Source organism: Oncorhynchus gorbuscha, linkage group LG03 (assembly GCF_021184085.1).
Source record: "Oncorhynchus gorbuscha isolate QuinsamMale2020 ecotype Even-year linkage group LG03, OgorEven_v1.0, whole genome shotgun sequence".
Taxonomy (NCBI): domain Eukaryota; kingdom Metazoa; phylum Chordata; class Actinopteri; order Salmoniformes; family Salmonidae; genus Oncorhynchus; species Oncorhynchus gorbuscha.
This window is the reverse complement of record NC_060175.1, coordinates 72,610,637-72,626,896: the sequence shown is the minus strand read 5'-3', so window position 1 is coordinate 72,626,896 and position 16,260 is coordinate 72,610,637. Positions and strand designations below refer to the sequence as shown.

At 45.0% G+C, this 16,260-nt stretch overlaps 1 protein-coding gene across 1 annotated transcript in view; it reads right to left on the bottom strand.

Annotated features, from left to right (window-relative positions):
- The window catches only part of LOC124031857 (phosphatidylinositol 3,4,5-trisphosphate-dependent Rac exchanger 1 protein-like), a 116,626-nt gene that overhangs the window by 19,497 nt on the left and 80,869 nt on the right, over nt 1-16,260 (bottom strand). The window contains exons 16-24 of the mRNA XM_046343626.1: nt 14,199-14,344; nt 11,803-11,895; nt 10,387-10,535; nt 10,172-10,257; nt 8,851-8,984; nt 6,347-6,461; nt 6,045-6,223; nt 5,625-5,786; nt 4,913-5,123 (exon numbers count right to left, since the gene is read on the bottom strand). Coding sequence (XP_046199582.1) covers nt 4,913-5,123; nt 5,625-5,786; nt 6,045-6,223; nt 6,347-6,461; nt 8,851-8,984; nt 10,172-10,257; nt 10,387-10,535; nt 11,803-11,895; nt 14,199-14,344 — 1,275 coding nt within the window. The remainder of the gene's footprint in view (nt 1-4,912; nt 5,124-5,624; nt 5,787-6,044; nt 6,224-6,346; nt 6,462-8,850; nt 8,985-10,171; nt 10,258-10,386; nt 10,536-11,802; nt 11,896-14,198; nt 14,345-16,260) is intronic.

Sequence of the window (16,260 nt, the reverse complement as noted above, 5' to 3'; positions counted from 1 at the left end):
ACCATGTTAAATAAGCATGCCCCATTCAAGAAATTTTGAACCAGGAACAGATATAGCCCTTGGTTCTCTCCAGACCTGACTGCCCTTAACCAACACAAAAACATCCTATGGCGTTCTGCATTAGCACCGAACAGCCCCCGTGATATGAGACTTCTCAGGGAAGTTAGAAACCAATATACACAGTTAGAAAAGCCAAGGCTAGCTTTTTCAAGCAGAAATTTTCTTCCTGCAACACAAACTCAAAAACTGTTCTGGGACACTGTAAAGTCCATGGAGAATAAGAACACCTCCTCCCAGCTGCCCACTGCAATGAGGATAGGAAACTCTGTCACCACCGATAAATCCACTATAATTGAGAATTTCAACAAGCATTTTTCTACGACTGGCCATGCTTTCCACCTGGCTACCCCTACCCCGGTCAACAGCACTGCACCCCCCACATCAACTCACCCAAGCCTTCCCCATTTCTCCTACTCCCAAATCCAGTCAGCTGATGTTCTGAAAGAGCAGCAAAATCTGGACCCCTACAAATCAGCCGGGCTAGACAATCTGGACCCTTTCTTTCTAAAGTGATCTGCCGAAATTGTTGCAACCCCTATTACTAGCCTGTTCAACCTCTCTCGTGTCGTCTGAGATCCCCAAAGATTGGAAAGCAGCTGCGGTCATCCCCCTCTTCAAAAGGGGGGGGGGGCACACAATCTTGACCCAAACTGCTACAGACCTATATCTATCCTACCCTGCCTTTCTAAGGTCTTCGAAAGCCAAGTCAACAAACAGATTACCGACCATTTCGAATCCCACCGCACCTTCTACGCTATTCAATCTGGTTTCAGAGCTGGTCATGGGTGCCCCTCAGCCACGCTCAAGGTCCTATACGATATCTTAACCGCCATCGATAAGAAACAATACTGTGCAACCGTATTCATTGACCTGGCCAAGGCTTTCGACTCTGTCAAGCACCACATCCTCATTGGCAGACTCGTTAGCCTTGGTTTCTCAAATGATTGCCTCGCCTGGTTCACCAACTACTTCTCTGATAGAGTTCAGTGTGTCAAATCGGAAGGCCTGTTGTCCGGGCCTCTGGCAGTCTCTATGGGGGGGCCAGAGGGTTCAATTCTTGGGCCGACTCTCTTCTCTGTATACATCAATGATGTCGCTCTTGCTGCTGGTGAGTCTCTGATCCACCACTACACAGACGACACCATTCTGTATACTTCTGGCCCTTCTTTGGACACTGTGTTAACAACCCTCCAGACGAGCTTCAATGCCATACAACTCTCCAACTGCTCTTAAATACAAGTACAACTAAATGCATGCTCTTCAACCCATCGCTGAATCTACCATTCCAATGTCTTACTTGCTATATTGTATTTACTTTGCCACCATGGCCTTTTTTTGCCTTTACCTCCCTTATCTCACCTCATTTGCTCACAAGGTATATAGACTTATTTGTCTACTGTATTATTGACTGTATGTTTATTTTACTCCATGTGTAACTCTGTGTCGTTGTATGTATCGAAATTGTTCTCAACTTGCCTACCTGTTTAAATAAAGGTTAAATCAAAAAAATACATGTAAAAAATGTATACTGCCTTGCGAGAAATGCCTAAAACGTGACAAAAACACAGTAAAATATTTTTTATTTGTTATTTGGTATTGTGGTCTAATTCTATGTCCTGTTTGTGGAGCCTGAGGGTGTAACGTTAGCATAGCCTACCATTAAGTCGAGGAGCTCCTATACTTTGTGCACATTCCAGCCCTGAGCACTCCACGAGGCTACTAAATGCCCTACAAAAGCAAACATTTTGTCATTGCATTTCTGACCGCAAAGCCAATGAAGCAGTCACTTTGGAGTATGATTTTTTTAGCCTGGTAAAGAAACTTTAAACTCGGTTGCTGGGGGAATTGCCAAGTCTCGCACATGTTGAAAAGACACAACTAGAGAGTAGATGTGAAATCATTCTGCGAGAAACAGGTTGAAACAATGCTAATGGTTATCTCAGACGGCTGGCTGTCTGTTGCAGCTTCCTCCCACCTGGCTGTCTGAGTGTCTCTGTGGCTCGGCACAGAGCGGCAGCCGGATGACAGGCCAAACGGCAGGCTACTGAAACCACAGAGAGACAAAACAGACAGGAGGACCACATGGGCCCATAGAGATATATACAGTTGAAGTCGGAAGTTTACATACACTTAGGTTGGAGTCATTAAAACTCGTTTTTCAACCACCCTACAAATTTCTTGTTAGTTTTGGCAAGTAGGTTAGGACATCTACTTTGTGCATGACAAGTTATTTTTCCAACAATTGTTAACAGACAGACTATTTCACTGTATCACAATTCCAGTGGGTCAGAAGTTTACATACACTAAGTTGACTGTGCCTTTAAACAGCTTGGAAAATTCCAGAAAACTATGCCGGGGCTTTAGAGGCTTCTGATAGGCTAATTGACATCAATTGGAGGTGTACCTGTGGATGTATTTCAAGGCCTACCTTCAAGTGCCTCTTTGCTTGACATCATGGGAAAATCAAAATAAATCAGTCAAGAGCTCAGAATAATAATTGTAGATCTCCACAAGTCTGGTTCATCCTTGGGAGAAATTTCCAAACGCCTGAAGGTGCCACATTCATCTGTACAAACAATAGTACGCAATTATAAAAACCATGGGACCACGCAGCCATCATACCGCTCAGGACGGAGACACGTTCTGTCTCCTAGACAGGAACGTACTTTGGTGCGAAAAGTGCAAATCAATCCCAGAACAACAGCAAAGGACCTTGCGAAGATGCTGGAGGAAACAGGTACAAACATATCTATAGCCACAGTAAAACAAGTCCAATATCGACATAACCTGAAAGGCCGATCTGCAAGGAAGAAGTCACTGCTCCAAAACCGCCATAAAAAAGCCAGACTACGGTCTACAACTGCACATGGGGACAAAGATCGTACTTTTTTGAGAAAGGTCCTCTGATCTGATTAAACAAGAATATAACTGTTTGGCCATAATGACCATCGTTATGTTTGGAGGAAAACGGGGGAGGCTTGTAAGCCGAAGAACACCATCCCAACTGTGAAGCACGGGGGTGGCAGCATCATGTTGTGGGGGTGCTTTGCAAAAATCCTATAGAAGATTTATGTGGGCAGAACTGAAAACGCCTGTGCGAGCAAGGCCTACAACCTGACTCAGCCACACAAGCTCTGTCAGGAGGAATGGGCCAAAATTCACCCAACTTCTTGTGGGAAGCTTGTGGAAGGCTACCTGAAACGTTTGACCCAAGTTAAACAATTTAAAGGCAATGCTACCAAATACACTCAATTAGTATGTTAACTTCTGACACACTGGGAATGTGATGAAAGAAATAAAAAGCTGAAATAAATCTGTACTATTATTCTGACATTTTACAATCTTAAAATAAAGTGGTGATCCTAACTGACCTAAAACGGGGATTTTTTACTCGGATTAAATGTCAGGAATTGTGAAAAACTGAGTTTAAATATATTTAGCTAAGGTGTATGTAAACTTCCGACTTCAACTGTATACACGGAGTATAACAAACATTAGGAACACCTTCCTAATATTGAGTGGCACCCCCCCCTTTTTTACCCTCAGAACAACCTCAATTCATCAGGGAACAGAATCTACAAGGTGTCAAAAGTGTTCCACAGGGATGCTGGCCCATATTGACTCCAATGCTTCCCACAGTTGTGTCAAGTTGGCTGGATGCCCTTTAGGTGGTGGATCATTCTTGATACACACGTAAAACTGTTGAGCGTGAAAAACCCAGCAGCATTGCAGTTCTTGACACAAACCGGTGCGCCTGGCGCCTACTACCGTACACCGTTCAAAGGCACTTCAATCTTTTGTCCTTCCCATTCACTCTCTGAATGGCACACATACACCATCCATGTCTCAAATCTCTCAAGACATAAAAATCATTCTTTAACCTGTCTCCTCCCTTTCATCTACACTGATTGAAGTGGATTTAACAAGTGACATCAATAAGGGATCATAGCTGTCACCTGGATTCACCTGGTCAGTCTATGTCATTCTACATGTTTTGTATACTCCGTGTATAATGTTCCATTTCATTTTGTGGATGGGCCGAGGGCTACACCTGTTAAGATCTCTCACTCCCTCGCCCTCTCTGACTCTATAACCGTCTCTGCCCTTTCTCTGTTTATCTCACGCTCACTTTCTCTCTGTCCCTTGACCTAACAACATCTACAGTAAATTCATCTGATGATCCCCATCTCATCACCCTCTTACTCTCTGGAGAATATCCCACCCGTGATGCCTTGGAGGGCCCGCTTTGGTGACATCACTCGTCCCCTACAGAGAAGAAGGCTACACGTGACGGCGTGGAAGGGAGGGTCACCTGAGGCTAATGGAGGTTTTTAATGGGCGACCGGCGGGGACGATTAGCGGCGGGATTACAACTACATTACTGCTAATTTACTGTGGGAATTGTCCCGATATACGGCTCAAGGTTAACAAGGTTTGGTTCATCACGAGAGCTCATAAAGTCATTTGCACAATGGGATTTCATTGGTCAGAGAGGGTAATTAGTTGAAATTATCTCTTTGTTTGAAGCCTTAAAGGCTGGCAGCGTAATGTTGTTAATAAGGGGATATTGGCTATTGTTGGCAAAACTCAAATGTGACTTGACTTACACAAAAAAACTGAAGTTAGCCATGGATATGATTCCAACTGGGCTCTATTATCGTATTTGCTTGCTGTTCTTCTCATTGTGTAAGCCAAAGACACACACACACACACACACACACACACACACACACACACACACACACACACACACACACACACACACACACACACACACACACACACACACACACACACACACACACACACACACACACACACACACACACACACACACGTCTGCTCGCCCCACCTTGGTCGGGGTCCAGGCCGAAGAAGGAGTTCTTGCGTCCAAAGCGGATGCTGAAGGCCCTGCCAGTGGCCGTGGTGGTCTTGGGGTAAGATACCTGCATCAGGTTGATGTGGCAGTTGGTGGGCACAAAGTCCATGCAGCCCAGTGGGTGAGGCCGCACACCCGCCTGCTTGAACGTGGGACACGCCTTGTTCCTCAACTCCTGGGCAAACTGAAAACAATCACACACACACACACACAAAATGAAGGAGATTGGTACCTTCACCGCTATAAGATAATGATGGCTCAATGCTCACTGCTGATATTGGTGCGTTGTCTGTGTGAGTGGGGTGTAGTTGGTGCTGAATTACTGAAGTGTGTGTGTGTGTGTATGAGAGTGGGGTGTAGTTGGTGCTGAATTACTGAAGTGCGTGTGTGTGTGTGTGTGTGTGTGTGTGAGAGAGAGAGAGAGAGAGTTGGGTGTAGTTGGTGCTGAATTACTGAAGTGGGTGTGTGTGTGTGTGTGTGTGTGCGTGAGAGTGGGGTGTAGTTGGTGCTGAATTACTGAAGTGTGGAGTGGGGGGGTACACGAGCGTGTATGCTTGAGGAAGAGAGGGGGAGAGTGAGTGTGTACAAAAGAGTTGAAGACAGGCGGCAAGCAGTCCGTGTTTGTAGGTGGTCTTGCACTACATATGGGGCTATGAGAGACAGAGGGATCCTGTAGTTCCTGTACCTGCTGGTAGCTGCTGATTCGTCGGCGGATGCTCTCCAGCTTGGTGTCACAGATGTTCCTGAACTCAAACTGAGGCATTGACACCACGCGGTCGCTCTGTGAGATCAGCTGGCTGCAGTTGCGCACAAAATGGCTGTCGTCACCGGCAAAGGCCTCCAGGATCTGACAGGTGAAAACAAATGTTTAAGTCATGGAATTGAACAGCATGTAACTTGGGAAGCATTCACTCCCATTGTTGTCTGTCATAAATGCTCATGTTAACGAGTCGTGGCTGTGGCTATGAACAGAAACCCATAGTGCCAATGCTAGAAGAACACAACAACAATATATATGTATTGTGGCCAAAATGCTCCAGCAGTATACCACAAACTGCTGAGCAGTGTTAGCATGCAAATGCTAACAACAACAATGGACATGTACTTTGGCGGTGAGGCTGAAGCAGCCCTTGGGCTCCACCATCTTCTCCAGGACGTGGCTCTTGATGCCGGCCGTGCTGACATACTCGTACACCACGCCATGCTCCAGGTGCACGTTGTCAACCATCATGCTCACCAGAGGCACAGAGTCATCAGACATGGACAGCCTGCTCAGGCTATAGTCTGGATGAGACACAAAATACAGGACGCTTTTGAGTACACACCTGTTGTTGGATAGATGGGTAGATGGACAGAGACAAACCCACACATACGAACCCACAGTGAGGTAAGTATACACTACAGTACCTGTTCCATTCCTGGCATTCTCCTCCTCTGTCTCAGAGCCATTCTCTGCTGGGCAGGCCCCGAACGCCCCCCTGTCCTCCTCAACATCCTCAAATGCCCGATACACCCACTGATACTTATAGGACACAGAGAGGGACACACTGGAGTCAAACATTGGTGTGTGTTTCTGTACATGCCATCATACAGTTTACTTCAGTATTCACACCCGAGTAAATACTTTGTAGAAGCACCTTTGGCGACCATTACAGCTTTGAGTCGTCTTGGGAAAGGGGGATACCTAGTCAGTTGTCCAACTGAATGTATTCAACTGAAATGAGTCTTCCTCGTTTAACCCAACCACTCTGATTCAGAGAGGTGCAGGAGGCTGCCATAATCGACATCCACGTATTCGGTGCCCGGGGAACAGTGGGTTAACTAACTGCCTTGCTCAGGGGCAGAACGACAGATTTGAACCTCGTCAGCTCGGGGATTCGATCCAGCAACCTTTCAGTTACTGGTCCAACGCTCTAACCACTAGGCTACCTGCCGCCTTTGGTATGTCTGTATCGGCTTTGCACATCTGGATTTGCAGATTTTCTCAAGCTCTGTAAAGTTAAATGGGGAGCGGCGGTGACTCAAGTCTTTCCGCAGATTTTCAATGGGATTCAAGTCTGGGCTTTGGCTGAGCCACTCAAGGACTTCCACATTCTTGTTCTGAAGCAATTCCAGCATTGCTTGCACTGTATGCTTGGGACACTGCCTGTTGGAACGTAAATCTTCATTTACAGTCTGAAACAGGTTGTCATCAAGGATTTGCCTGTATTGTTTCCTCTATCCTTACCAGTCTCCCAGTGCCTACCGCTGAAATGCATTCTGATAGCATGATGCTGCCACCACCAAGCTTCATGGTATGGACGGGGTTAGATTGGTGATAAGCTGGGCCTGGTTTTCTCCAGGCATAGCACTTTGCATTCATGCCAAATAGTTCATATTTTGTCTCATCAGACCACATAATCTCTTGCCTTACGCTCTCAGAATATTTCACGTGCCTTTTCACAAACTCCAGGCGTGCTGTCATGTGCCTTTTTCTCTGGGGTGCTTTCTGTTTGGCCACTCTCCCAATGAAGCCCAGATTGGTGAAGTGCTGTAGAAACGGTTGTTCTTCTGGCAGGTTCTCCCATCTCAGCCAAGGAATGCTGTAGTTCTGTCAGAGTGGTCATTGCGGTCTAGGTCACCTCCCTGACCAAGGTCCTTCTTGGCTGGTTGCTCAGTTTGGTCGGACTGCCAGCTCTAGGCAAAGTCTGGGTAGTTACAGATTTTTTCAATTTCCCATTCTACATAGTAGTAATTGTTATATATGCCTCATCACAGTTCTCAGAGATCTACAGACAGGTCCTTGGACTTCATGGTATAGTTTCCACTCTGACAAACTGTCAACTGTGGGACCGTCTAAATCATGTCCAAACAATTGAATTGGCCACAGGAATTGGTCACAATAGACTCCAATCAAGTAGTAGTGACATCTCAAGGATGGTCAAAGGAAATTGGCTGCACCTGAGCTCAAGTGTGAGTGTCATCGCAAAGGGGTGTGAATGCTTATGTAAATTAGTGATCAATAAAAGTGCAAAAATGTAAAACAAATATATGTTTACACGTTCTCATTATTGGGTTTTGTGTGTAGATGGGTGAGATAAAACAACGTTTTAATCCATTTTGAATTCAGGCTGTAACAACAAAATGTGGAATTAAGTCAAGGGGTGTGAATACTTTCTGAAGGCCCCTGTATAATGCATTCTCTCTCAGAGAACATGGCACTGGTTCAGGAAACACACTGGCAATTAACCAGCTGTGTGAATGAACTAATAGAGACATGGTCCACAACAGAGCAGCTCTGAGGAGATTTGACTGGGCAAGAGCTGTGGGGATAGGACAAGAGAATCCAGGGTAAACATCAACAAAGCAGGGGATTGGATAGGAGGAGAGGAGCAAGCGTAAATATCAACACATCACCTAATAAAAAAGCACCACAGTACATCCTGCTGGGTCCCAAGCTGGATAAAGCCAAAAAAACTATATTAGACGCAGTAGGAAAAGAAAAACAAGGGGGGGGGGGGGGGAGAGGTCTACTGGCAGAAGACTGAAACTGAGAATCAGGAAGAACCCTAGTTGTGACGCAACATTGCACGTGACACTGTAGAAGGGAACACACTAGTTTGGTAGAAAAGCATCTTGGCATGGGTAGAAAAGTAGCAATGGTTTAAGGCTCTTTTTAAAGCTACATTAGGCTATGTCAGTGTTCTCCAATCCTGGTGCTTAGGCACTTGATTCAACTCCTCATCAAGCTTTTGATAAGTGGAATCAGGTATGTTAGTGATAAGGTAAAAAAGGACTTTTGGGGCCCCCAGGACCAGGATAGGGGAAGACTGGGCCATGCCTTTGTGGTTGAATCTCACCATCTCCGAACATTCGTTTCCCCTAACGCTATGCAGACAGAATTAAACCAATGGAAGTGCCAGGTCTCTCACCATGTCGGGGTGTTCCTGCTGGGAGGAGGTGAAGTGCTCCAGGACCTCCTGGTAGTCACTGAGGTTCATGCTGTTGCCGTTCACCTTCAGGATACACTGACCTGGCTGGAGGCCCGCTGCCGCCGCCTCCGACCCTGGGGTCACACAGGGGTCAGGGATCACATTTGGATATGCCGCAGGGTCGTCAATGTAATCGCAATGCGGTTATACTTTTAGTCACACCCCCCCCCCCAAACAAAAATTCTACAAATTGTTGTAATATACTGTAAGTGCAATGCATTTTTTTTATTTTAAATCTAGTCCTTCGTGTAAATATGTGTTTTATTCAATGTAACCTTCATTCAATTAGGACATCCCATTGAAATTAAGAAATCGGTTCATCAGAGAAGACCTATCCAAGGCTATCTTCCTCAAAGAAAGAGATACGCACACAATGAAGACATACGTGGGTGTAAAAACTTCAAATAACTCCTGGTAACACTTTAGCAGTGCACTAAACAGATATGCCTGTCCCATTTTAAAATACCAGGCCTAGCATCCCTTTCCCTGTCATCCACCTCACACAAAGCACGCAGCGCCATAACCATAAGTTTAGCAGCAATCCCTCCCAGCCGTCAAGTAGGGCCCTGATTTAGGAGATGAGAGTGTGCCTGGAGAGTCTGACATCATTCAGAGACAACTCATATGGGGCCGGTAGCTGGAAGGAACCCCACGCTCCGCAGCCTGCGTGTGTGTGTTTGTCCTCATCCCTGGATGCTACAGAAAGGAGTCGAGACATTTATTCCGACCTCCTCTTCCAGCTGTTTTACACATTTGGACTGATCCCTCGCTCGCAACTCGATAGCCGTAAATCTCCCCCCCGCTCTTCTTTCGCGTCTTCTTTTTATATAATATAAACATCTGCCTAGCAGGCAGCGTACCGGGAGAATGTGGCCCAGGTGGTTGTATTAACAAAGAGGAGTTCAGTTCTGTGTGTGTGTAGGGGGGAGCACCGTCTTTTAGGGTTTTAACTTTGAATCAGAGCGAACATGTGGTCCAAAAAAGCAGAGCCTCAGTAAAAGGGAACTGAAGCTGACAGGTGCATAGCTGGAAGGTAACGTTACCTCATCCTATAATTTAAAGACAGGCTTCTGGCATGTATTCTAGCATTCCAGGTTCCCTCCCATAAATGGTCTATTAGCAGACAAGACGTGACTAAATCACGAGCCATTTAACATACGACGCAGTACATATTTCCTGTGTGTGGTGTCACGTCCAATGAGTGAACCCCAAGACTCGAGGTCAAATTCAGAGAGAGCCAATCAAAGCGGTTGATACTCACCTTTCCTTACTGCGTGTACATGAGGTGGGGCGGAGCCACAGAGTTTGAAGGACAGGGGATCTGGAGTGTCTGGAACCTTCACGATCCTAAATCAACAAGGGAGTGAATCAGAGACTGGCCAAACACAGCCTGTGTGTCTAGTTAAGTGTGTGTGTGTGTAATGAAATTGGGTATGTGTATACGTGCGTGTCCATGCTTGTACTACTGTAACTCACTCCTTGGCCTTGGTGTTGACCAGCAGGCGTAAGGAGCGGCGGATGCAGAAGGCCTGGTTGATCATGGTCTCCACCTCCTGGAAGGGCCTGAGGAACACCAGGTCCTCGTTGATGGTGAAGATCTTCCTGCCCGCCTGCAGCCCCGCCATCTGGAGAGGGAGGACGGAGTGGAAACAACACCGGTGAAGTGTCCGGATAGGTTGCCTCATCATTTCATGCTAGATCAGCGGCCATTTTGCTTTGCAAATGTAAAAATGCTTGCGAACAATTTGACCAGATTTCACTTATAAAACCTGGTTAAATAGTGGGGAAAGGCATTCAGGTGAAATCTTCTTTCTTCTTTTTTTAAACGCTAATGAAGAAGGGAAGCTCAACGATATGAGCTTTGCACATCTGCCCGCCATTTGCGGGGCATTAATGCATATTGAACTGTGATGGGTTTTGCGTGCATGTGTCTGGTCACGTCGTGAGAATAATGCATCCTCTATATCCTCTCTGGCTCGCCCAGGACCCAGGGACCAGATCCGCTTGGCTTTGGTTAGCTGCAGGGTTGGCTTTGGAAGACAGACCAGAATAGGGACAGCCAGGCACAGTGGCCCTCTGAATATGTGTGTGTGTTTGTGTGTGCGCATGTTTGGTATTCCCCCCCCCGACCCTCTTAGAGTCCCTGGCTCTCCCAGGGTTTTTCACTGGGCCCTGTGAATCAGCTGAGCCTCATTCACAATGCTGGCACGCACACACACACACACACACACACGCACACACACACGCACACACACGCTGTGTCAGCCAGGACCGAACTAAGCTGGCACTGTCTGGAGCAGAGAAGCAGAGGCGATAGAGGGGGCTGAGGAATGAGATGGAGGGGACAGGGAACAAGGGAGGCGAGAAAGACCGTACGGGACAGTTAGGGAAGGAGTGCAGTAAGGCTGTTTCCCCCAATCCCTTCACTCAGAGATCCCCAGTCATTATTCCATCCCAACACTAGTTCCTCTGATTCAACCAATCAACAAGATTCCAAGACCCTGATTAGTTGAGTCAGGAGGAGAGGAGAGAGAGAGTAGAGATAGAAGGCTGTCCTCCCATAAGGCTGCAGGCAGAAAGACAGATGGAGACGTGTGCAGGCGCGTACATACACGCACACGTAGGCGCGCACGTAAGCACACACACAAAGAGCTTGGATGTCGTGTTGTGGCGTGTGGTGGCATTGAGGAGAATGTGAGCAGGCATGTCTAATGTAATACGGCTGTTCTGATCCCCACACTGAGAATAGATGCCCTGAGGAGAGTGACAGAACCACCAGCGCCTGAATCACTGGGACTAATGGACTCTGTCAGTGAGAAGGAAGAAGCACAGACGTGTGTGTTGTCTGTGTGTGTGTGTGTGTGTGTGTGTGTGTGTATGTAGACTCCTCACCTCGGCGTGAGAGCCCCTGGTGACAGACTTCACCACGATGGCCTTGTTCTTCTCCTCGATTTCAAAGCCGTAGTCCTCCTCCTCAGGGTGGATCTGTGGGGAGAGAAACAAACAACACAACATCAACTCAAGGAGCTTGGAAGGCATTGATTGACATTGACTAATTCATTCATCCATTGCGCAAAATGAAGGAACCAACAAAACCTGGACATTTTGTCTGGCAATCACTGTGCTTGTCAATGACAACCGAATGGCACAATGGCAATGAACAGACCTGGGTCAAATGCATACTTCACATGTGGGTTTATTTGGGACGATTCCATTACCGAGCACTAACAATCACACGGTGGGGGTTATCTCCCTACTGCAGAGTTGTGATAAGATGGCTATCGCTAACGCCCGTCTGAGGAGACTGCTACAAGGAGAAAGACTAAACAATGGGCTCTGCAGCATCAAGGAGCTGTGTGTGTGTGTGTGTGTGTGTGTGTGTGTGTGTGTGTGTGTGTGTGTGTGTGTGTGTGTGTGTGTGTGTGTGTGTGTGTGTGTGTGTGTGTGTGTGTGTGTGTGTGTGTGTGTGTGTGTGTGTGTGTGTGTGTGTGTGACTATCACTTCAGTCATAGCTGTCTGGAATGGGAAGGATTAGCATTTGAGCTAATCATCAGGGATGGGGCGTCTCCTAGGCAAAATAAAAATGGTCCACTTCCTCGTTTGTTCTGCTGACGAAACGCTTGGAAAAGCTAATGCACTTATGTTAGCTGGACACAACGTAACTCGATGTAGCTCCCAGTTTCCCACCCTTTTCTGAGGTGGGTTTGACCTTTTACTCTCATTCTTCTAGCACCTGTTGGTGGATGTCACAGCGGAGAGTCGCACGGTGTTGATGCATCGATCAAGAGAGACCAAGAGCGCGAGAGGAAGGGACCGAGAGAGAGAAAAAGAGTGTGAGAGAGACAGAACATTAGATGAAGAGAAACTAATATAGAAAGAGTGACAGAGGGAGAGAGGGAGAGCGAGAGAAGGAGAGAGAGCGAGAGAGAATGTGAGAAGGAGAGAGTGAGAGTGGGGAGAGAGAGAGTGAGAGTGGGGAGAGAGAGAGAGAATGTGAGGAGAGATGGAGAGCCACACAGGCAAGGCTGTCTCAGACACACAAAATCAACAGTCGAACAGAGACACCGCCATGTTCCTTTCTGCTGTGGACCCTACTTTCCAAATAAAAGCTTTTCTTCAGAGTGCTTTCGGGGGGGGGGGTCCCTTTATGGCAACAAACGGACATGTCCAATCAAGGGTGAGATGGTTAAAGGTCAGAGAGACATTTCTGGCAGGCCTTCGGAGAGCTTTGTAATTAGCCTCTTCACACACAGTAGGGGGGTATGTCAAGTTAACTGCAGCTCACGCATGGAAGCATGTATGTGATGGTTCCTCTTTGAGGGCCATCTTCTTCAAAAAGTCTCCACCACATCCTCCTATGCATTTCAACCGAACTCATGAGCGTTTGTGGGTGTCGATACGTGACATTCCTTACATATTGTCGATTATATTTATTTCTTAGCCTTTTAGCATTCAAACGGAACAAATGTTAGCGATTGTTTTCGGTTTGACTACGGGCAAACCATCAAACTGATCTCATCAGTTTAAAATGGTTCTTCCTGATGCTCGCCGCCTATGAGACCTCCACCCACACACACACACACACACACACACACACGATTTGTAAAAGACAACTGCCATTAATACGCTGTTGGATCAGAAGGACTTCAAAGCCCTGTCTCGTCTTCAAAGGCGTGAGGAGGAGATCTTTGAGCTGCAACAGCCACGGGGGATGAGACATCTTCAAGTGCTCTCTGAGACTCACATCCAGATGTGGTTCACGCCGTCACGTGTACGCACAGGCCTTGTGGAGCGGAGGACAGGACACGGCTGTTTCTGGGGAAGTCGAAAACCTAGTCCTCTAAATAACACTGAGTGGTAGCTTATTGGTACAGCAGTGGATAAACCATGCAATGAATTACTGGCAAATAATTCTGTATAGTGCTGTTATGATCATACACAGATGCAGGTGTTCATTTATGTGCAAGTGTGTGCAAGTGTGTGTTCATGCCTGTGTTTACTTACATTCATGCGTGTGTGTGTACTGTATAATGTTCATGCATGTAAGTGTGTGTGTACATTCATGTGTGTGTGAGTATACGTTTGTGTGTGTTCATGTGTGTTTGGGTGTACACGTTCATGTGTGTGTGTGTGTGTGTGTGTGTGTGTGTGTGTGTGTGTGTGTGTGTGTGTGTGTGTGTGTGTGTGTGTGTGTGTGTGTGTGTGTGTGTGTGTGTGTGTGTGTGTGTGTGTGTATACATGCGTGTGTGTCTGTGTACACATTCATGTGTGTGTGTAGTCACGCTCACCACCAGGGACTTGGCCAGGATGTTCTCAATGAGCTTGAAGTCATTGCGTTGCAGCTGCTTGCTCTTGGAACTCGTGCCCTCCATCTCCTCGTCGGCATAGAAACGGAAGAACTGCGATTCGTCTTTGAACTCGCTCTTCTCCAGGACTGTGAGAAAGAAAGGGAAAAGAAAAGAGAGAAGTGGTGAGCTAAAGAGAAATGTGGGTCACAGCAGCTTCAAGTAAAGTCTGCTTCTGAAAAGGAATGGTACCTTATTCCCTATGTAGTGCACTACCACTGGTCAAAAGTAGGGCTATATATATATATATAAATAATACACCTTTAGCCACATACTACCACTGGTCAAAAGTAGGGCTGTATATATATATATATATAAATAATACACCTTTAGCCACATACTACCACTGGTCAAAAGTAGGGCTATATATATATATATATATACAAATAATACACCTTTAGCCACATACTACCACTGGTCAAAAGTAGGGCTGTATATATATATATAAATAATACACCTTTAGCCACATACTACCACTGGTCAAAAGTAGGGCTGTATATATATATATAAATAATACACCTTTAGCCACATACTACCACTGGTCAAAAGTAGGGCTGTATATATATATATATATAAATAATACACCTTTAGCCACATACTACCATTGGTCAAAAGTAGGGCTATATATATATATAAATAATACACCTTTAGCCACATACTACCACTGGTCAAAAGTAGGGCTGTATATATATATATATATAAATAATACACCTTTAGCCACATACTACCACTGGTCAAAAGTAGGGCTATATATATATATATATAAATAATACACCTTTAGCCACATACTACCATTGGTCAAAAGTAGGGCTATATATATATATAAATAATACACCTTTAGCCACATACTACCACTGGTCAAAAGTAGGGCTGTATATATATATATAAATAATACACCTTTAGCCACATACTACCACTGGTCAAAAGTAGGGCTATATATATATATATATATAAATAATACACCTTTAGCCACATACTACCACTGGTCAAAAGTAGGGCTATATATATATATATAAATAATACACCTTTAGCCACATACTACCACTGGTCAAAAGTAGGGCTGTATATATATATATAAATAATACACCTTTAGCCACATACTACCACTGGTCAAAAGTAGGGCTGTATATATATATATATAAATAATACACCTTTAGCCACATACTACCACTGGTCAAAAGTAGGGCTGTATATATATATATAAATAATACACCTTTAGCCACATACTACCACTGGTCAAAAGTAGGGCTGTATATATATATATAAATAATACACCTTTAGCCACATACTACCACTGGTCAAAAGTAGGGCTATATATATATATATATATATATAAATAATACACCTTTAGCCACATACTACCACTGGTCAAAAGTAGGGCTATATATATATATATATATATATAAATAATACACCTTTAGCCACATACTACCACTGGTCAAAAGTAGGGCTATATATATATATATATATATAAATAATACACCTTTAGCCACATACTACCACTGGTCAAAAGTAGGGCTGTATATATATATATATATATAAATAATACACCTTTAGCCACATACTACCACTGGTCAAAAGTAGGGCTGTATATATATATATATAAATAATACACCTTTAGCCACATACTACCACTGGTCAAAAGTAGGGCTGTATATATATATAAATAATACACCTTTAGCCACATACTACCATTGGTCAAAAGTAGGGCTGTATATATATATAAATAATACACCTTTAGCCACATACTACCACTGGTCAAAAGTAGGGCTGTATATATATATATATAAATAATACACCTTTAGCCACATACTACCACTGGTCAAAAGTAGGGCTGTATATATATATATATAAATAATACACCTTTAGCCACATACTACCACTGGTCAAAAGTAGGGCTATATATATATATATATATATATAAAATAATACACCTTTAGCCACATACTACCACTGGTCAAAAGTAGGGCTGTATATATATATAAATAATACACCTTTAGCCACA